The sequence below is a fragment of the Thalassophryne amazonica genome, chromosome 16, assembly GCF_902500255.1.
Source record: "Thalassophryne amazonica chromosome 16, fThaAma1.1, whole genome shotgun sequence".
Taxonomy (NCBI): Eukaryota; Metazoa; Chordata; class Actinopteri; order Batrachoidiformes; family Batrachoididae; genus Thalassophryne; species Thalassophryne amazonica.
This window is the reverse complement of record NC_047118.1, coordinates 79998805-80021885: the sequence shown is the minus strand read 5'-3', so window position 1 is coordinate 80021885 and position 23081 is coordinate 79998805. Positions and strand designations below refer to the sequence as shown.

The window sequence follows — 23081 nt, the reverse complement described above, 5'->3', positions numbered from 1 at the left end:
TCCTTACTTTTATACACTTAAAGAGAAAAGACGGCACTCTTTCTCTGTCTGTCTCTCCCTTTCTGTCTCTCTCTCTCCTCAGTTTCCACTTTCAATAGAGATTTATTGATATGGGAGACATATGTTTACATTGTCAAAGCAAGTGTTACAGAGTAAAAGTTAAAAATTAAGTCTTGTGTCTCTCTCTGTCTATCTATCTCCCCCTCTCTGTCTGTCTCCCTCTCTCTTTCGCTCGCCCTCTGTCTCTCTTTCTTTCTGTCTCACTGTGTTTGTGCTGCACAAACTTTGAAATTTTTGGAGACAAAGCCGTTCAACTGTAAAATAAATGTATCATCAGCAATGCTCACGAAGGATTTTAATGGAGACTTTTTTCTCTTTCAGCAGACAGAATCTCTGTTCGGCTTCTGCTCCTCGGCTGCACGCTGAGTTGGCTTTTCATAGTATTTGACAGCCTTGGGACAGTGAAGTGGTCAACTTTTTAGCACAGATTTTTAGCAACAATTCAGTTAATTGGGGGGGTCAGCTCCTCTTCACTATATTCACAGGAAGGTGACAACTGCTCTATGAGAGGAGCAGCAGAAGATTCAGAAGCCTGCAGATAAAGAAGTAATGACTTTATCTGAGCAAATTCAGAGGCCAGGTTGTCAACCTTATCAGACAAGTTAAAGTCGTGGGCACCCTTCTTCATCATAGCAGTAAGGAGCTCAGCATGTGCTCCCTTACGCGAGTGTGGTGCCAGTGTTGCAGAGGACATCTCTGCTTCAAGCCTGGACAGTCTAGCTAACCTGTTAGTCAATGGCATAGAAACACAGTTGAAGCAAGCATCGTCTGTGAGTGCTTGTTTCAAGTGTCCATGTCCGAGACAGGAGGGGCATAACGTATGGTCATCTTCTGGGCTCAGAGGTGCCAGACAGCGATTGCACGGATGCACCAACACAGTAGACATTAGAGCGTGGGTGTAGCAATGAGAGACACACAAAATTTGGGGTGCAGTGAGTGAGAGCACTCAGTGTCCCAGGCTCACACCAAGGTGTTAGTTGTAAGAGCAGTAGTGAGAGGTGGCAACAGAGTTACTCAACGAGAGCTGAGGCCAAATCAACCGAATACCCGCAACAAGCGGGGTTACTCACCAACAGCGGTAAGCAGAACAGAGTAAAGAACTGGTGGTCTTGCAGCCTCTGTAGGGCACGCATGCGCAACTCCAATCACGGAACGTTGCGAGGCTATGGTCAACAAGCGATCTGTAAAAAGATCAACCTTGTGCTTCTCATGCGAGAGATGGAAAAAGAAGTGAATGCTGGGTAATGTGCGCTTAAATACTGTGGCTGCCATCACCCAGGTTACACCTAAGGGCGTGACTTTGTTGGTATAAGACTTGACCTCTGCGCATGCTCGCATGGAACAATCCAGGTGCTAAAGCATCGCCCTCTGGTGTTCAGGAGGAATGAAATACAACCAACTGTTGTCGTGAACTTCTCTGCACGCCCACAGAATAAATTTTGATTGGTCAGCTGACACTGGCGGTTGTGCTAAATAAAATCTGAAGAAAACTTTAGAAGGATTAAATCATTTTAAAACAACAATGATAATAATAGGAGGGCACAAACTGCTAAAAAAAAAAACTTAAATTGACTGAAAAAAATTTTGAGGTGGGGGTTAAATATATGTGGGGGCGGCATAGGTTTTGTGATCTCAACTCCAATGCCATCGCCCAATGAAATAAACTGGAATGTGAACCCTCCTACCTGCACATTGTCACGCTGATCATGTCAAATGCTGCAACAGGACTTTGCATTCCCGAGAAACAATGTGTGATTGGAACTAATCAAAAATGTTATGCACAGGCAATCTGCAACAACTGAGCAGCATAACAAATTATGACGGATGGGAGAGCTAAAACACCAACGTACCACTCCGATGTGACACAACAGCACAGAGCTTTGAGGGTTGATGCTCAGAGCTTTCTTGAAGTGGATTTCTGCGAGGCTGAACTTTTCCTGTTTGTAGTAAATCATGCCCAGACCGTACCTGTACAAAAATCACACAAAAATCACAACAGTTATGTACCATAAGTCTTTTCAACCCCATGCAACCAAAATGTTTAAATCTCTCAAGACATCTACGTGGCCTCTGTCTGCGTGTGTGTGTATGGCTTCGATCACAAAAACCGGGGAGAGCTGACACTTGCCATTTGGTATACTTATGTATTTTAGGTCAAGGATGAATGCTTGGAAAACAGAAAATGGATAACATATATTTTTGGAGCAATTAGCCATTTTAGCTAACCAATAAACAATGAATGTTGTGCTGCAATGCACCACAGTGCAGCAGAAAACAGAATATTTTCAGAGGAATCCTGCAAATGGTGATAGAAGCACCAAATTCTGCACAAATACACCTTAGATATTAGTCTTTTGGGGGGAATTTTCAGTAGGAAACCAGGTAGGGGTTAATTGAAGAATTACACAGTGGTCAAAATTAAAAGATGTTCCAATCAAACTGAAAACTATACCATATTATTTGATGGCATTTCAGTTTGTACAGGGGTCAAAAGTTAATGTTGCTCTAATATTGGTAAAAAGTGATGCAAATTATTGGTTGAGCTAATAGGATTTTAAAAGGAATAGTTTGCACTATGGGTCATGCTGAGTTATGTTATGGGTTAAAAGATGCCACGTCATAGAATCCTACGGTCATCGACATTGTTGCGAGACATCCATCTTTTCACTGACGCAAGGCAATCTTAAAAGGATTTTATGTGGATGAGATTACCAGCAGTTATCGGCATGTATAACTATCATGAGCATTGCAAGGAAAGGTGCGGATTTGGAGGTGCTGATGAAAATCAGCACCTCCAAATCCGAGGCCATGGTTCTCGACCGGAAAAAGGTGCTTTGCCCTCTTCAGGTCAGTGGAGTGTCCTTGCCTCAAGTGGAGGAGTTTAAGTACCTCGGGGTCTTGTTGACGAGCGAGGGACGGATGGAGCGTGAGATCGATAGACGGATCGGTGCAGCATCTGCAGTGATGCGGTCGCTGTATCGGACCGTCGTGGTGAAGAGAGAGCTGAGTAGGGGGGCAAAGCTCTCGATTTACTGATCGATCTACGTTCCGATCCTCACCTATGGTCATGAGATTTGGCTCATGACCGAAAGAACAAGATCGCGGGTACAAGCGGCCGAGATGGGTTTCCTCAGCAGGGTGGATGGGTGCTCCCTTAGAGATAGGGTGAGGAGATTGGTCACTCGGGAGGAGCTCGGAGTCGAGCCGCTGCTCCTCCACATCAAAAGGAGTCAGTTGAGGTGGCTCGGGCATCTTTTCCGGATGCCCCCTGGACGCCTCGCTGGAGAGGTGTTCCGGGCACGTCCCATTGGGAGGAGGCCCCGGGGAAGACCCAGGACATGCTGGAAGGATTACATCTCTCGGCTGGCTTGGGAACGCCTTGGGGTTCCCCCGGAGGAGCTGGGGGAGGTGTGTGTAGATCGGGAGGTCCGAGCGGCTTTGCTTGAGCTGCTGCCCCCGTGACCCGACTCCTGATAAAGCGGAAGAAAATGGATGGATGCAAGGAAAAGTAATCCCGAAACGCAAGGAGTGCTATACAAAGAGACCCCTGTGGAACCCCAAATTTAATGTCACTAAGGTTAGAGGTACTGCTATTGTACAAAACAGTGAGAACGACTGATCAGGTATGATGTCAATCATGCAAGGGCACTCCCAGTAATCCAAAAATGACTCTCCAGCCTATCGAGTAGAATATGATGATCCACAGTATCAAATGCAGCACTAAGATCTAACAGCACCAGAACCGTAGTGGTGTCCAAATCCACTGTAAGCAGAAGATCTTTTGCCACTTTAGTGAGAGCTGTCTCTGTGGAATGATATTTTCTAAAAGCAGAATGCAGTGGCTCAAAATGATTATTCTCAGTAAGGTGGTCCACGAGCTGTTATGAAACCACATTTTCCAGAATTTTAGAGCAAAATGATAGATTTGATATCAGCCTATAGTTTTTCAATATGCTAGGGTCAAGATTAGATTTCTTAATAGTTTAATCACTAAAGATTTGAAACATTTAGGAACAGATCCAGAGGTTAATGAGCGATTAATAATTTCCATCACAGTTAGCCCAAAAGTGGGCCACAGTTCCTTAAACAGTTTTGTTGGCATAGGATCAAATAAGCAGGTTGCGCTTTTTGTAGACGTTACACATTTCGTCAGCACGCCTAGTGAGTTACTATCAAATTCTGTAAATCTTGGTAATACCTCAGTGATGGCACCCACCTCAATAGCAGGGTGTATTGGCTGGGTTAAGGCATGCCAGGATATGTTGAACATAATGTCGCCTTTTTTCCCTTCAACTTGAACGATTACTCTTGCTTGCCTCTACTGGTGGTTGGCTCTCACTGCGGTATTGTATCACTTCCTGTTCCGGAGCACAGCGGTGTTTTTCTGTATCTGTTAGCTGTTTAATCTGCGCAGTTAGATTGATCTAGTTATCTAGATTACGATTTGTTTCCCAGTGTAATCCTTACGTGCCTTAACTAAAGCACTCCTTCTGCTGAATCACCTCTAAATTATTTACACATTATTCACTTTGCGTGTTTTTAGGAATCCGCTAGCTTAGCGTAGCTACTAGCTCTTAGCCGATTTAGCATGGCGGCTTCTCCTGTCTCTCCCGCACTTTTCTGCTCTGGGTGTGAAATGTTTAGTTATTCCTCGGCCTCCTTTAGCAGAAATGGTACTTGTAATAAGTGTAGCTTATTCGTAGCTTTGGAGGCCAGGCTGGGCGAATTGGAGACTCGGCTCCGCACCGTGGAAAATTCTACAGCTAGCCAGGCCCCTGTAGTCGGTGCGGACCAAGGTAGCTTAGCCGCCGTTAGTTACCCCCTGGCAGATCCCGAGCAGCCGGGAAAGCAGGCCGACTGGGTGACTGTGAGGAGGAAGCGTAGCCCTAAACAGAAGCCCTGTGTACACCGCCAACCCGTTCACATCTCTAACCGTTTTTCCCCACTCGGCGACACACCCGCCGAGGATCAAACTCTGGTTATTGGCGACTCTGTTTTGCGAAATGTGAAGTTAGCGACACCAGCAACCATAGTCAATTGTCTTCCGGGGGCCAGAGCAGGCGACATTGAAGGAAATTTGAAACTGCTGGCTAAGGCTAAGCGTAAATTTGGTAAGATTGTAATTCACGTCAGCAGTAATGACACCCGGTTACGCCAATCGGAGGTCACTAAAATTAACATTAAATCGGTGTGTAACTTTGCAAAAACAATGTCGGACTCTGTAGTTTTCTCTGGGCCCCTCCCCAATCAGACCGGGAGTGACATGTTTAGCCGCATGTTCTCCTTGAATTGCTGGCTGTCTGAGTGGTGTCCAAAAAATGAGGTGGGCTTCATAGATAATTGGCAAAGCTTCTGGGGAAAACCTGGTCTTGTTAGGAGAGACGGCATCCATCCCACTTTGGATGGAGCAGCTCTCATTTCTAGAAATCTGGCCAATTTTCTTAAATCCTCCAAACCGTGACTATCCAGGGTTGGGACCAGGAAGCAGAGTTGTAGTCTTATACACCTCTCTGCAGCTTCTCTCCCCCTGCCATCCCCTCATTACCCCATCCCCGTAGAGACGGTGCCTGCTCCCAGACTACCAATAACCAGCAAAAATCTATTTAAGCATAAAAATTCAAAAAGAAAAAATAATATAGCACCTTCAACTGCACCACAGACTAAAACAGTTAAATGTGGTCTATTAAACATTAGGTCTCTCTCTTCTAAGTCCCTGTTGGTAAATTATATAATAATTGATCAACATATTGATTTATTCTGCCTTACAGAAACCTGGTTACAGCAGGATGAATATGTTAGTTTAAATGAGTCAACACCCCAGAGTCACACTAACTGTCAGAATGCTCGTAGCACGGGCCAGGGCGGAGGATTAGCAGCAATCTTCCATTCCAGCTTATTAATTAATCAAAAGCCCAGACAGAGCTTTAATTCATTTGAAAGCTTGACTCTTAGTCTTGTCCATCCAAATTGGAAGTCCCAAAAACCAGTTTTATTTGTTATTATCTATCGTCCACCTGGTCGTTACTGTGAGTTTCTCTGTGAATTTTCAGACCTTTTGTCTGACTTAGTGCTTAGCTCAGATAAGATAATTATAGTGGGCGATTTTAACATCCACACAGATGCTGAGAATGACAGCCTCAACACTGCATTTAATCTATTATTAGACTCTATTGGCTTTGCTCAAAAAGTAAATGAGTCCACCCACCACTTTAATCATATCTTAGATCTTGTTCTGACTTATGGTATGGAAATAGAAGACTTAACAGTATTCCCTGAAAACTCCCTTCTGTCTGATCATTTCTTAACATTTACATTTACTCTGATGGACTACCCAGCAGTGGGGAATAAGTTTCATTACACTACAAGTCTTTCAGAAAGCGCTGTAACTAGGTTTAAGGATATGATTCCTTCTTTATGTTCTCTAATGCCATATACCAACACAGTGCAGAGTAGCTACCTAAACTCTGTAAGTGAGATAGAGTATCTCGTCAATAGTTTTACATCCTCATTGAAGACAACTTTGGAGGCTGTAGCTCCTCTAAAAAAGAGAGCTTTAAATCAGAAGTGCCTGACTCCGTGGTATAACTCACAAACTCGTAGCTTAAAGCAGATAACCCGTAAGTTGGAGAGGAAATGGCTTCTCACTAATTTAGAAGATCTTCACTTAGCCTGGAAAAAGAGTCTGTTGCTCTATAAAAAAGCCCTCCGTAAAGCTAGGACATCTTTCTACTCATCACTAATTGAAGAAAATAAGAACAACCCCAGGTTTCTTTTCAGCACTGTAGCCAGGCTGACAAAGAGTCAGAGCTCTATTGAGCTGAGTATTCCATTAACTTTAACTAGTAATGACTTCATGACTTTCTTTGCTAACAAAATTTTAACTATTAGAGAAAAAATTACTCATAACCATCCCAAAGACGTATCGTTATCTTTGGCTGCTTTCAGTGATGCCGGTATTTGGTTAGACTCTTTCTCTCCGATTGTTCTGTCTGAGTTATTTTCATTAGTTACTTCATCCAAACCATCAACATGTTTATTAGACCCCATTCCTACCAGGCTGCTCAAGGAAGCCCTACCATTATTTAATGCTTCGATCTTAAACATGATCAATCTATCTTTGTTAGTTGGCTATGTACCACAGGCTTTTAAGGTGGCAGTAATTAAACCATTACTTAAAAAGCCATCACTTGACCCAGCTATCTTAGCTAATTATAGGCCAATCTCCAACCTTCCTTTTCTCTCAAAAATTCTTGAAAGGGTAGTTGTAAAACAGCTAACTGATCATCTGCAGAGGAATGGTCTATTTGAAGAGTTTCTGTCAGGTTTTAGAATTCATCATAGTACAGAAACAGCATTAGTGAAGGTTACAAATGATCTTCTTATGGCCTCGGACAGTGGACTCTCTGTGCTTGTTCTGTTAGACCTCAGTGCTGCTTTTGATACTGTTGACCATAAAATTTTATTACAGAGATTAGAGCATGCCATAGGTATTAAAGGCACTGCGCTGCGGTGGTTTGAATCATATTTGTCTAATAGATTACAATTTGTTCATGTAAATGGGGAATCTTCTTCAAAGACTAAAGTTAATTATGGAGTTCCACAAGGTTCTGTGCTAGGACCAATTTTATTCACTTTATACATGCTTCCCTTAGGCAGTATTATTAGACGGTATTGCTTAAATTTTCATTGTTACGCAGATGATACCCAGCTTTATCTATCCATGAAGCCAGAGGACACACACCAATTAGCTAAACTGCAGGATTGTCTTACAGACATAAAGACATGGATGACCTCCAATTTCCTGCTTTTAAACTCAGATAAAACTGAAGTTATTGTACTTGGCCCCACAAATCTTAGAAACATGGTGTCTAACCAGATCCTTACTCTGGATGGCATTACCCTGACCTCTAGTAATACTGTGAGAAATCTTGGAGTCATTTTTGATCAGGATATGTCATTCAAAGCGCATATTAAACAAATATGTGGGACTGCTTTTTTGCATTTACGCAATATCTCTAAAATCAGAAAGGTCTTGTCTCAGAGTGATGCTGAAAAACTAATTCATGCATTTATTTCCTCTAGGCTGGACTATTGTAATTCAGTATTATCAGGTTGTCCTAAAAGTTCCCTAAAAAGCCTTCAGTTAATTCAAAATGCTGCAGCTAGAGTACTGACGGGGACTAGAAGGAGAGAGCATATCTCACCCATATTGGCCTCTCTTCATTGGCTTCCTGTTAATTCTAGAATAGAATTTAAAATTCTTCTTCTTACTTATAAGGTTTTGAATAATCAGGTCCCATCTTATCTTAGGGACCTCGTAGTACCATATCACCCCAATAGAGCGCTTCGCTCTCAGACTGCAGGCTTACTTGTAGTTCCTAGGGTTTGTAAGAGTAGAATGGGAGGCAGAGCCTTCAGCTTCCAGGCTCCTCTCCTGTGGAACCAGCTCCCAATTCAGATCAGGGAGACAGACACCCTCTCTACTTTTAAGATTAGGCTTAAAACTTTCCTTTTTGCTAAAGCTTATAGTTAGGGCTGGATCAGGTGACCCTGAACCATCCCTTAGTTATGCTGCTATAGACGTAGACTGCTGGGGGGTTCCCATGATGCACTGTTTCTTTCTCTTTTTGCTCTGTATGCACCACTCTGCATTTAATCATTAGTGATCGATCTCTGCTCCCCTCCACAGCATGTCTTTTTCCTGGTTCTCTCCCTCAGCCCCAACCAGTCCCAGCAGAAGACTGCCCCTCCCTGAGCCTGGTTCTGCTGGAGGTTTCTTCCTGTTAAAAGGGAGTTTTTCCTTCCCACTGTAGCCAAGTGCTTGCTCACAGGGGGTCGTTTTGACCGTTGGGGTTTTACATAATTATTGTATGGCCTTGCCTTACAATATAAAGCGCCTTGGGGCAACTGTTTGTTGTGATTTGGCGCTATATAAAAAAAATTGATTGATTGATTGATATTTTCTTCTCGAAGTAATCCAAGAATTTTGTGCTATAAAAGGAGAGCGACTTACAGGTGGTTGGCAATGTGTAAGTGTTTTCAACGTGTCCAACAAGAAGTTTAGTTATGCTTGTTTTTGTTGATCAAATCAGAGTAATAGGGGCGCTTTGTAGCTGCTTTGTGCATGCTTAGAGTCTAAGACAGCATCACGCCACGCAAGGTGGAAGACTTCTAATTTTGAACTATGCCATTTCCATTCTAGACCTTATATTATGCTTGAGGTCACACAAGTAATAATTTAACCAAGGTGACTTTTTTGGGGGGGGGGGGGTGCCACGGTTTGCATATATGTCTACTATCAACATTAACGCTTGTCCGATTGTCCGGGACAAGTGTAAAATGTGATAGACAAGCAATAGCTCTAAATCGTTGTCCAACCGGACAAGTGGCATTTTTTGGGGGTTTAAAATGTTCAAATTCTTTATTTTCATCACTCGGAACCAAAATACCTGACTGCCACCTTTTTCTTATTTACATCACGTCTGTCTTGCACCTCACGAGAAAGCGTCTTCGTTTTTTTCCGCCACTCTCCACGCAGTGGACAATCAGAAAACATGATATCACAGTGTTCTCCCCAGACAATGGAACAGCAGCGCCGTGCCATTAGTGTTATGACAGTGCCGTCACAGTCTGCCCTGCTCTCAGGTAGTTTTCTAAAATCCAGCCAGACTGTTTGTGCTGAACAGCCTGCTCTCCCCTCCCCCGCCAGCAGGCTGCAGCTCAGAGAGCACAGTGGGGAAAAAAAAAAACTCCATCAAAGTCTTCAGATAAAAAGAGCTCCTTCTGCTTGCATACCTCCAGAAATTAATTTATAGGCTTTATTTTACAGTTGAAAGCCTTCATGTTTCCAAAGTTTGCTCAAATAAGGTGTGAGAGTGAAGAGTCTCTTGTTCCCTCACACACACACACACACACACACACACACACACACACACACACACACACACACACACACACACACACACACACACACACACACACACACACACACAGAGAGACAGACAGAGACAGAGAGAGAGAGAGAGAGAGAGAGAGCGCGAGAGCGAGAGAGAAGGAAAAAGTGTTTAGACGTAAAAAGCAGTGAAACAATTTTAATAAATGATCATCTTCACCACACAGCCTCAGTGAAACAGTAAAGCGTGAAAAACTGATTCAGAAAGTTTTTTTCATCCAGGATTCATCTTTAAAAGAGCAGACTTACTCCTTTACTTCTTCCAGAATATTTTTTTCTTTTTTCTTATTGTTGTTTATGCAACAATGACACCAGATCAAATTACTTGTGAGAACTTACTTGGCAATAAATTTGACAATCAAATCAGTCCAGATTTAGCTCTTGTTCAAACAAGACAATTAGGGGTTATATTGTTTTTTTTTTAAATAAGTATGCAATTCCACTCAAAAATGTTGAGGAAAAAAAAAAAAAAAAAAAAAGCTAAACTGTCAACATGACAGGACTCTTACTGGACTTACATGACAGGATTTTGGATTCTTACTGGATTAAAGGTACAGTGTGTCATTTTTAAAGAAGAGAGCAAATGTTATGTCTATCAAATATTGTGTTTTGAAACTTTTCAATGTCATTTATTTTCTTAACAGACAGAAAAATACAAAAAAGGACTTTGATATTACAACACAAGTTTAAATTTGTCTATTATTCTTGCTTTCAATGCATCTAAAACCAGTCAAAATGACTCGCAAAAACCTCATGCCGCCTCGGCCGATAATTGCCAACAGCACCGCTATACTAAAAATTTCTGGGGAGAACCCTGTATCGTGTGCACGAGACCACTGTATGGAGTGTGCGTTCATAGCATGTTTTTGCAAGATGCTGTGGCGGGAAACATTAGATAACGAACATCACATCGATTAACACGCCTTTTGAAGAATACATTGAACAGAATGTCTTTTTTAAAACCTCCGAACCGGGGCCAGATACCAGGGAAAACACCAGTCAAATGCAAAGCATCAACCCCTACAAGTGTAGAACCTTCAAAGAAGAGGTATGAAGAGAAAGGAAAAGAGAGGAAGTTTGTGAGTAGCTGGACACAGGATTATCCGTGGCTGGGGCACAAGGAAGAGGATAAATATACTGCCATGTCTGTCGAGATTTTCCTTCAATTGCGGACCAGTAAGTCATTTTTAAATGCTGAAATAAAATAATTTGATTTGCTTTATCAAACAACATACTGGCAAATGATCATGCATTGAACAGTGATAAATTCAGAAAACACACAGGAGAGAAGCAGATGCATACTGGCATTTACCAATTATTTTAATTTTTTCCCCATTATGAACAATCGCAGGAGAGAAACATTATGAGCTATGTCTTGGTTAACAGATTAAAAGGCTACAGGCTATGCATGCAATATGTAATAAAATTTATTTTTTGGAAATTCAATTTTACCACCAACACAGGAGAGAACCAATTTATGAAAAAGAGTAATTTCAGTACTTCCACAGTAGCATGCCCCCGGACATCGGTGACACGCGCCATTGGCGTATGTATCGTGTGCCTTCTGCACGCTTCACGCGGCTCGCGCCTGCTCGCTTTTCCGGGCAACCGGCTTTTCCTATTGGACAAGAAAACCGCCAGGGTTACCTGTCCTATGGACAAGTACAATAAAAAGCTTAATGTCAATGTCTGTATGTGGTGGAATCATGTCAAGTGATGACCTGCCCAATATGTATGCTGGTGGGCAGGCCTCATTTAAGGGGAGGACAGCTGTAGGTTTAAGCCAGGTTTCACATAACCCAATCATATCTAAGTGATGATCAATAATTAAAATCAATCAGCAATGATTTTGAGGACAGTGAGCTTATGTTAATGAGACCCAGACTAAGGACGTCATTGAGGTTGACAGTTGGATTATTTGGATTTAGGGGTAGTACCAGAGTAACACATATAAGATGCCTGGAAGTAGGTTTAGGTTTGAGACATTCCACACAGGTTGTAGGTAGCAGACACAAAATATTTGATATTGTTGGAACAGCCAGTGGGCCATCCTTAGTTTCAGTGTCATCCAATGTAGTAATAGGTATTAAGTTTGCAAAGCATATCCCTCTATGATTTTTATGGACACGTCTGTGGAAAAAGGCCACAGTCTCAACTGGATGAATTTCCCTCCCTGCTACATAAGCTGCACTATCACCATAGTGGATTTTCTGCACTAATTTCCCCGCTAAGCTAATGGATTCCACAACCGCATTCTTCATAAGCCTTGCAGGGTCTCTAATCACCTGCTCTGTGGCCTGCTGTAAAGTCCTAATGTTATCCTCCCTGTAGAGCTCTATCTATGTTCGTAGACAAGATGGCGGCACCTTCCCCAGTAGGGTGAAGGCCATCTGGCATCAGCAAGCCACGGCGGTCCCAGAATGAAGGCCAGTTATCAATAAAACTAAAGCATTGGTGTCTACAAAATTGCGCCAGCAACTTATTTAACGATGTCAGCCTGCTAAATGCCTCATCATTACCCTGGGAGGGGAAGGGACCAGAGACTATTAAGTGATGCTGACACATCTTTCTGGAAAGGTTACTATGTCCATTTTGCTTCATTCTGACATCATTGGTGCTGACGTGAATAATAATAACTATGTGGGGTTCTCCCCAGACAATGGAACAACCGCATTACGCCATTGTAGTGTTATGACAGTGCCATTATACTGTTCCCTGCTCTCAGGTAATTTTTTTTTTTTTTATCCAGCCAGGCTGTCTGTGCTGAGGTGCCTACTTTCCCCGCCCCTGCCAGCAGAGAACCGAGCATATATCTTGAAAATAACCCCCCACCCTTTGAATGTAACAAAGTATGGTCTATTTTCAATTATCTGGCTATTCCGCTATGTGTAAAGTTTGTCCATGCTCTTCAAAAACTTTATAAACACAATTCTTTCACAAAGGTTTTATTTCAGTAACACTGTGTGAATAACAGAACTTAGAAATGGAATCCCCTATCATTAAAGCCCGGCGCTTCAGCCTGGAGATAGGAATGGAATTCACCCATGGGCTCAAAGAACTAACAGGCATGTCCAAGGGAGAAAACCGGTTCACAGGTCGCAGTGGCAAGTGTGATTGGGGTACCGCAACCGGGCACCAAACCCTATGTGACTTCTTGATGGTTGGTCGGTGATCAAATACTTAGTTCATGCAATAAAATGCAAATGAATTATTTAAAAATCAAACAATGTGATTTTCTGTTTTTTTTTTTTTTTTATTCTGTCTCTCACAGTTGAAGTGTTCCTTCGATAAAAATTACAGACGTACCCATTCTTTGTAGGTGGGAAAACTTGCAAAATCGACAGTGCATCAAATACTTATTTGCCTCACTGTGTATAATATGTATATGTCATGAACATGAATGAGCTATTTCCGGTTTGTGGCTTCGTCTGCCATCAGTTTGTGTCTTTTTACGGCTTTTTACAATGTAAAAAGCAGATTTTTGGGCAGATTTTTTGGTGCCATTTCTGGTTTGATTTTTTTGGTGCCATTTCTGGTTTGTGCCTTCGTCTATCATAGAGCGAGCTTTGCGCCGCTGTGCGGCACTTTGCTTGTATAAATTTTATTCAAACAAATTCAGAAATTATAGTGTGTGGTATTAGTGTGTAACCCAGCTTCTTAAGCCTTCAGTTATACTAGTTAATGTCTGTTTTATTTTCTTTTGCACATTTTCATGTTTCTTTGCTTTACATAATCCCAAATTGACATCACAAGCCATATGTTTGTTTGGTGAGATTACTCACACCAAGAGCCTTAAAAAAACAAACAAAAAATAAATAAATATTTAAAATATTCACATCCTTACTTATGGAGAAAAGTTAAACATATGGCTCATCAATTTCACTGAGTGCAGAAATATAGTAAAATGTAGGTAAGGAGTAATACTGATTAAACATTTTAGTTGTTAAAAAAATGATTACTATTGTTGCTATTACTAGTAGTATATGCAACAAAAAAAAAAAGTGTTCAAAATGGGAGAGGTGAGGTTCTAGTGGTTAAGCATTGGCCTTGAAACCAGAGGATCCTTGGCTCAAATCCCAGCCCGACAAGGAAAATCACTAAAGTCCCTTGGGCAAGGTCCTTAATCCCCAAGCTGCTCCCGGTGTGTAGTGAGCACCTTGCATAGCAGCACCCTGACATCACAGTGTGTGAGTGTGTTTGTGCAAATGGGTGAATGTGAGGCATAAATGTAAAGCGCTTTGAGCGTCTGATGCAGATGGAAAAGCGCCATATAAATGCAGTACATTTACCATTTACGTGTAATCTAAGGGTCTTGGGGGAGCCGTTCTGTCCTCTTTTCCTCTGGCTATGTCCCTGGCCTGTACAGTGAGTGGGAAGAATGGAAAACTTTATGTGGAAAAGTGCTAAATGGTTGACAGCTAAGAAGGTTTAATCTTGTGCCATCATCAGAAAGCATTTGAAAAAAACAAAAAAACAAAACTATTTTTAAAACTGCAGGTGTGCTGCTGCACTCCATTTTTAGATGTCTGTTTCATGCTAGCAAAGCAAAATGACATGCACAGACTTTGAAAGAAAAAGCATAAATATGTTTCTAGAACTCAACGTGAGTGTGCTGCTCTTACTTGCTGCATCACCACTGTGCAGCAAGACAACCCAAACGGATTTTCTAACTTAAAGCACTCTGAGCTGCTGCAGAAACAGCAAACTAACTGCACGCCACATCCATGGTTGGTATATCAAAATTATGGGGATGGGATTACCGTACACGTACTGCACGTTTTATACCACTGCTTCGATAGTACCATGATCTGGTATAGACCCCTACACACTATTTCAATAAAATATTACACTTGCAGTTGCACTGTTTGACCACACACGGCCAAACGCAACTGAAATGTGGCTATCTAAGCATGCATCATAGAGGGACTTCAGCAGGCTTGCTGCGATGGTCTCAGGCCACTCATTAAAAGCAAACAATGGAAATTGCCACATCTGCACAAGCGGCTCAGAAGAACATTATTTTGTCAGTCTGAAAGCTCATACAAGATAAATACAATGAAAATAAATACTATCAGATGACAATGTGCCAGTTGGATGTGGTGAACAGTCTGACAAGTTTGAAATAAATAAATCTGAAACAAAGGACAAAGGAAGCGAATATGACAACCGGCTGGGATGAAGGTGACAGGAAAGGGATTCTCTTACGAACCAGGGGGGCTTAATAATATTAAATTGTCATTTATATTTATTAAATGTTAATTATTTAATGATATATTAGTGCTGTCCAACCACTATCAAGGAGAGTGATTCTGGAGCTGAGGCTGTGCGTGGAGACGAGGCCCACCAGATTTAACTGGTATCGCTCCACCTCCCACACAAGCTCTGGCTCCTTCCCCCACAGTGAGGTGACATTCCACATCCCGAGAGCTAGCCCCTGCTGCACGGATCTGGTCCGCCGAGGACCTCGACTTTCACTGCAACCCATGGGACAGGGCACTCCACACCAGCGGTTCCCCCTGTGGGTGGCGAGCCCACAGGATGGAGATGGAAGGTCCATGTTGCCTTTTCTGGCTGTACCTTGACCGAGGCAAGCCCAGCCACGAGGCGCTCACTGACGGGCCCTACATCTAGGCCTGGCTCCAGACAGGGGCCACTGGCCTTCCTCCGGGGCGGGTCACATCCAATTTACCACGGGAGACCCTACTAGGAGCACAAAGGCTCCAGACAACACAACTCTCAGGTTCATAGCGGCACACAATCCTCTCCACCACGATAAGGTGATGTGACCTCCAAGTCTCACTAGATTGGTTCGCAGCCAACTGTGAAGTGGCTGGGATGAGGATCAGCACCTCTAAATTTGAGGTCATGGTTCTCAGCAGGAAACCAATGGATTGTTTACTCCGGACAGTGAATGCGGTCTTGCCCTAAGTGAAGGAGTTCAAGTACCTCTGGGTCATGAGTGAGGGGACAATGGAGCGCGAGATTGGCGAGAGAATCAGCGCAGGAGGGGTGGTATTGCGTTTGCTCTACCATACTGTTGCGACAAAAAGGGAGCTGAGCCAAAAGGCGAAGCTCTTGATCTACTGGTCAATCTTCCTACTCTTACCTATAGACATGAAGGTTGGGTCATGACCGAAAGAACTAAATCGCGGGTACAAGCGGCCGAAATGGGCTTCCTGAGGAGGGTGGCTGGTGGGTCATCCGTGGGGAGCTCTGAGTAGAGTTGCTGCTCCTTCACATTGAAAGGAGCCAGTTGGGGTGGTTCAGGCATCTGGTAAGGATGCCCCCTATGTGCCTCCCTAGGGATGTGTTCCAGGCACATCCATGTGGGAGGAGACCCCGGGGAAGACCCATGACTAGGTGGAGAGATTATATCTCCACACTGGCCTGGGAACGCCTCGGGATCCCCCAGTAAGAGGTGGTCAATGTGCCTCGGGAAAGGGAAGTTTGGGTTCTCCTGCTGGAGCTATTGCCCCTGTGACCTGATCCTGGATAAGCGGATGAAGATTAGCATGAGTATTAGTGCTCTCTGGCAATTAAAAACAATAATAATAAGGTTTGCGATTAATGAATCTAAATCACATTTAATTTAATATGTTTTTGGAAAGTATTAGCCCTCAAATCACAAAACACTGACAGGCTCAGAAACACAAAAACAATGAAGAAAAAAAATTAACACTTAAAAAGAGCAGCTCTTTAACCCCTCAGCAGCAGCTGAGGGATTCACTGCGCGAGAACACCCCCCCGCCGGGCAGCAGCGTCTTTTAAATTGAAAATCCGAGGATTTCAGGGCGAGTGACGCTGTGATGTACCTGCAGTGCCGTTGCAGGCAACAGTCACACGTAGGCAAAAACTTTGTTTTGAACTCAGACACTGACAGGAGAGGGTCATTTTAGCCTAGAGTCCATTTAGTTAGAGAGCAGCGACATGACGACCTGGGGGGGGTGGGGGGGCGGGTCACGTGACTCGTGGTGTCATCTTGGGGCCAAAATAGCGTTCACTGTTAATCCTGTTTTTGATGAAAAAGGGTAAGTTTCTATCTATTTTGGTTCAAAAGCGACCTATAATTATTTACAACATTGTCTCCAATGCCATCGACAGCATTGGTGATAGCCAAGAGTTAAAACAATCGGGACATACAATTTGTTTAAAGAGTTGAGAGTGACTATGTTGCTCATTCCCGCCTTCCGCCTCACAGGTAACTTTATTGTGGTGTTTTCTAGCTGATTTGTATAAGTTTTCATTTTCTGTTCAAGTTGAAAGAGCAGAGCATGCAAGTTAAGAGAGGGTAATGTTAGCTGGTTAGCACTAGAGTGCCTTGATTAGAGTGGCGACATGAGTCGAAAAGAAAAAAAAAAAAATTGGTCACGTGACTCATGGTGCCATCTTGGGTTCAAAATAGCGTTCACTGTTAATGTGTCTGCATGTACACTCAACAAAAATATAAACGCAACACTTTTGGTTTTGCTCCCATTTTGTATGAGATGAACTCAAAGATCTAAAACTTTTTCCACATACACAATATCACCATTTCTCTCAAATATTGTTCACAAACCAGTCTGAATCTGTGATAGTGAGCACTTCTCCTTTGTTGAGATAATCCATCCCACCTCACAGGTGGGCCATATCAAGATGCTGATTAGACACCATGATTAGTGCACAGGTGTGCCTTAGACTGCCCACAATAAAAGGCCACTCTGAAAGGTGCAGTTTTATCACACAGCACAATGCCACAGATGTCGCAAGATTTGAGGGAGCGTGCAATTGGCATGCTGACAGCAGGAATGTCAACCAGAACTGTTGCTCGTGTATTGAATGTTCATTTCTCTACCATAAGCCGTCTCCAAAGGCGTTTCAGAGAATTTGGCAGTACATCCAACCAGCCTCACAACCGCAGACCACGTGTAACCACACCAGCCCAGGACCTCCACATCCAGCATGTTCACCTCCAAGATCATCTTAGACCATCCACTCGGACAGCTACTGGAACAATCGGTTTGCATAACCAAAGAATTTCTGCACAAACTGTCAGAAACTGTCTCAGGGAAGCTCATCTGCATGCTCGTCGTCCTCATCGGGGTCTCGACCTGACTCCAGTTCGTCGTTGTAACCGATTTGAGTGGGCAAATGCTCACATTTGCTGCCGTTTGGCACGTTGGAGAGGTGTTCTCTTCACGGATGATGCGAAGGAGATGTGTTGCACTGCATGAGGCAAATGGTGGTCACACCAGATACTGACTGGTATCCCCCCCAATAAAACAAAACTGCACCTTTCAGAGTGGCCTTTTATTGTGGGCAGTCTAAGGCACACCTGTGCACTAATCATGGTGTCTAATCAGCATCTTGATATGGCACACCTGTGAGGTGGGATGGATTATCTCAACAAAGGAGAAGTGCTCACTATCACAGATTCAGACTGGTTTGTGAACAATATTTGAGAGAAATGGTAATATTGTATATGTGGAAAAAGTTTTAGATCTTTGAGTTCATCTCATACAAAATGGGAGCAAAACCAAAAGTGTTGCGTTTATATTTTTGTTGAGTATAAATCCAGCTACTTTATTTATCGATACCTCCTGTGAATTTTCTGTGTACTAAAAGTAGGCTTTACAGGTTTTCTATGTCAACAACATTTTATTGAGTCTTAAAGTAAATAAATATGAAATTGGTCACTGGATTCTTGATCTGTGGACATAAACAGAAATAAACAAAATTTGTAGTTTTTGTCAAAAGCATTTCCTTTCAGACATTAAAGGCATGAAAGTCTCTCCATACATCTGAGCTGAGTCCAGCCGGCTGCTGGAGTCTGCAGGTCTGCAGTCATACAGTCTTGGGCTGCTGCACATCAAAGCAGAACGTCTCACTTTGGGAGGAAAAAAGCATTTTGATCAATTGCAGCTTATTGTTTGTATTACAACGTTTGGAAAGGGGTGTCATTTGATTTAAACGGCAATTCGCTTTGAAGTTATACATTCTGAGTGGAATTTGTTTAGTTTTGGCTTCAGTGTACTTCGTTAGTGCCGTATGACCGGGGCTTTAGATCGATATTTGCACCACTGCAGCACACCACCTCATTCCTTGTGGGTTAACAACGACAACAAAATTACTTAATACGCCATGGAATTCGCTTCCAGTGGCCATTTCACTCCCTGGAAATGTGACAGCTGAGCAGGTGTTTCTAATGACGTCAAACACACATGCGAGAGTCTCAGTAATTGGAAGTCTCAGTTTCAAGATGACGGTGCATCTTGAAAATTGTCCATTTGCATTACTTTTTACCAAAATTGGAGCAACCTTAACTTTTGACCCCTGTACAAACTGAAACTGATCTTGTCACCATTTTTATGCCATAACTCCAGAACATTCAGTCATAGATAGTCCAAACTATACCTTTTTGAAATCGTTATGATCAGGCAAATAATGTGGTATAGTGTTCAACATAATTGGAACATTTTTAAATTTTGACCCCTGTGTAATTTTTTATTGACTTTATTCAGCTCCAGGATGGCTCCATATCTGAAAGTAAATATTAGTTCATTCAGAATATGTGTGCCAAATTCCATGTTTTTGTCACAAAATGAACAATTGTTTTGCTATGACGCCCCACTAATAGAGGCTGCCCAAGTTTCATATACTTCCGCTGTGCGTTGACATGCCCAAGTGTGGCTTGAATGTGTAGAATCTACATGTACGCTGGCATTTGTGTGTACAAATAAACACATGTATGGTTACCATGCGTTGTAGTGTCTGTTATTGACTCTAATGGCATTTCGGAAGCAGGCAAGCGCTCGGTCCAACTCCTCCGTCAGAACATACTCGTGACCCAGTAGAGTATATGCGTAGGCAAACCCTGGATCCACCTGAGAGACAGACAGGTGAGGAGACACACAGCCACATGTTACAAAAGGACAACAAACAGCCTGACATCCAAAGAAAGACAAAGATCTGTGTGAATTCCTTCAACAGTTCTGAAAAACTAGCTTAAAATCAATCCCGTGTGCTGTAATTAAATACAGCTACTGAGGATTGTTTTTCACCGGCGTGGCTCCACCTGAAGCCCGAGGCGCCAGCGCACATCCACCGGTGTGGCTCCACCTGAAGCCCGAGGCGTCAGCGCAGTTCCACCGGCGCGGCTTTACCGAGGCCCGAGGCGTCAGCGCACATCCACCGGCGCGGATACACCTGAAGCCCGAGGCGTCAGCGCAGTTCCACCGGCGCGGCTTTACCGAGGCGTCAGCGCACATCCACCGGCGCGGCTACACCTGAAGCCCGAGGCGTCAGCGCACATCCACCGGCGCGGCTACACCTGAAGCCCGAGGCGTCAGCGCACATCCACCGGCGCAGCTACACCTGAAGCCCGAGGCGTCAGCGCAGTTCCACCGGCGCGGCTTTACCGAGGCCTGAGGTGCCAGCGCGGAGTTATCTGACCATGGGTCCGAAGAAGGCACTGACGGCGGAGGAGGGAGACGATATCAAAAAGTCCCTGGACTTTTTGTCTGAGGAAATCTCTGTTGTTAAAATGCAGCAGAAATCCATTATGGAGCTGATGGAAGAAGTGAAGGCTCTCCGGATCCAGAATGCCGAGAAAGACCGGCGTCTGGTGTACCAACCGTGTTGCGGAGTTGGAACAGTACACAAGGATGAACGACGTTATTATTACAGGAATTCATATTAAACCTCGATCCTACGCACGGGCGGTGTCAGAAGACAGCGGAGGGGAGGCCAGCTCAGTGGAACAACAGGTGGCTGACTTCCTGCAATCTAAAGGTATTCAAATGGACTGTAATAACATTGAAGCGTGCCACCCCCTGCCCAGGAGAGAGGATGGAGACAAGCGAGCAGTTATAATGAGGTTTGTCAACAGAAAACATAAAATGGCATTGTTAAAACAGGGACGAAAACTTAAAGGAACAAATGTATTCATCAATGAACATCTGACCAAAAGAAACGCAGACATCGCCAGGAAAGCTCGTTTCTTAAAAAAGCAGGGAAAAATTCAACAGACATGGACATCCAACTGCAAAACATTTATCAAATTGAATGGAACACCAGAACAAGCGAAGGTTATGGTAATCAGGAACATCGAGGATCTGGACAAATACGACCAATAAGGTATGAGGACACAAACACATCACAACACCATGACACAGACCAGAGGAACCTATTCATCTACTACATCATCTACATCTGGAGAGAAGAAGGATATAACTCAAAGGATTGATGATCATGGAAAAGTAGAACTGAACATTTAAATACACAGACCACAATGTACTGGACTTGGAGCACGATATAGACCCGGACAATAATTTCTTCTCAAATATCAATGACAGTTGTTGCTATTATACAGATGAACAGTTTAATCGGATCATTAAAACGGATAACAAATTATCAATAATCCATTTCAACAGCAGAAGTCTATATGCAAACTTTAACAACATTAAAGAATATTTAAGTCAATTTAAAAAAATATTTAACATAATTGCTATATCAGAAACATGGATCAATGAAGATAAAGGAATGGATTTTGAACTGGATGGATATGAATTTAATTGTGTAAACAGAAAGAATAAGAGTGGAGGAGGAGTGGCTGTGTATGTGGATAAGAACATGGATTATAAAATAGTAGACAATATGACAACTGTGATTGATAACTTATTAGAATGTATAACTATTGAAATATGTGAAGAAAAAAGCAAAAATGTATTAGTCAGCTGTATATATAGAGCACCAGGATCTAGTATTGAAACATTCACTGACTGTATGGGAAAAATGTTCTCAAAAACTAATCAAAAAACTGTGTTAATTTGTGGTGACTTAAATATTGATCTGCTCAATCCAAATAAGCATAAAATAACAGATGAATTTATCAGTATAATGTACAGTATGAGTTTAAATCCAAAAATCACCAGGCCAAGCAGAATTACATCCCATAGTGCTACCTTAATTGATAATATATTCAGCAATGATATTGAAAATAACACTGAGTGGATTATTAATCAATGACATTAGTGATCATCTACCAGTTTTCATCGTTTATAATAGAAACCATCGGCGGAATCAGCCAGAGGACAAAATAAAATACAGGCGAGTGCGGACAGAGGAAAACATGAACACACTAAAGAAGGATTTACAGGAGCAAATGTTGATAGTGCATATGAAACTTTTTTACAAATATTTACATCATTATATGATAAAAATTGTCCAATTAAACAAGACTACAGAAAACAAAAAATCCAAGATCGACCATGGATGACGAAAGGGTTACGAAATGCATGTAATAAGAAAAATACACTGTATAGAGAATTCATAAAACTAAAGACTAAAGAGGCAGAAAATAGATATAAGAAATACAAAAATAGATTAATATTATACGGGTATGTAGGAAGGAATATTATAGTAACATATTATATAATAACAAAAACAATATTAAAGGAATATGGGATATACGTATTAAATAGCATTATCAAAAATGGTAATAAAAAAACAGAGTTACCCTTAGTATTTCATTGATAATAATGTCAAGAAGGAAAATAAGGATGAGGTAGTCAACGGTTTTAATCATTTTTTTGTAAATATTGGACCAAGCTTGGCAGAAAAAATTCCCAATTCCCAACCTGAGGATTAGGATAATCTCATAGAAAGAAATCCCTGTTCAATGTTCCTCACAGCAGTGGATGGAAAAGAAATTATAGACATTGTGAATAATTGTAAACATAAAACATCTACCAATTTAAATGAAATTGATATGGTGGTGGTAATACAGGTCATTGAATGGATTGTAGAACCATTAACATACATCTGTAACTTATTTCAAACCGGTAAATGTCCCAATCAAATGAAAATAGCTAAGGTTGTGCCACTGTATAAGACTGGGGATAGACACCACTTCACAAATTACAGACCTGTTTCTTTGCTTCCACAATTTTCCAAATTATTAGAAAGGTTATTCAATAATAGATTAGACAAATTCATAAATAAACATAAATTACTTACTGATAATATCAGTAAGTCAATATGGATTCAGAGCACATAGTTCAACATCACTTGCATTAATAGAATCAGTTGAGGA

General features: G+C 42.2%; 1 protein-coding gene across 2 annotated transcripts in view; it reads right to left on the bottom strand.

Annotated features, from left to right (window-relative positions):
• The window catches only part of cdc27 (cell division cycle 27), a 130851-nt gene that overhangs the window by 11499 nt on the left and 96271 nt on the right, over window positions 1–23081 (bottom strand). For both annotated transcript variants that reach the window (XM_034190077.1, XM_034190078.1), the window contains exons 15-16: window positions 19745–19872; window positions 1911–2028 (exon numbers count right to left, since the gene is read on the bottom strand). In XM_034190077.1, the coding sequence (XP_034045968.1) occupies window positions 1911–2028; window positions 19745–19872 (246 nt within the window). The remainder of the gene's footprint in view (window positions 1–1910; window positions 2029–19744; window positions 19873–23081) is intronic.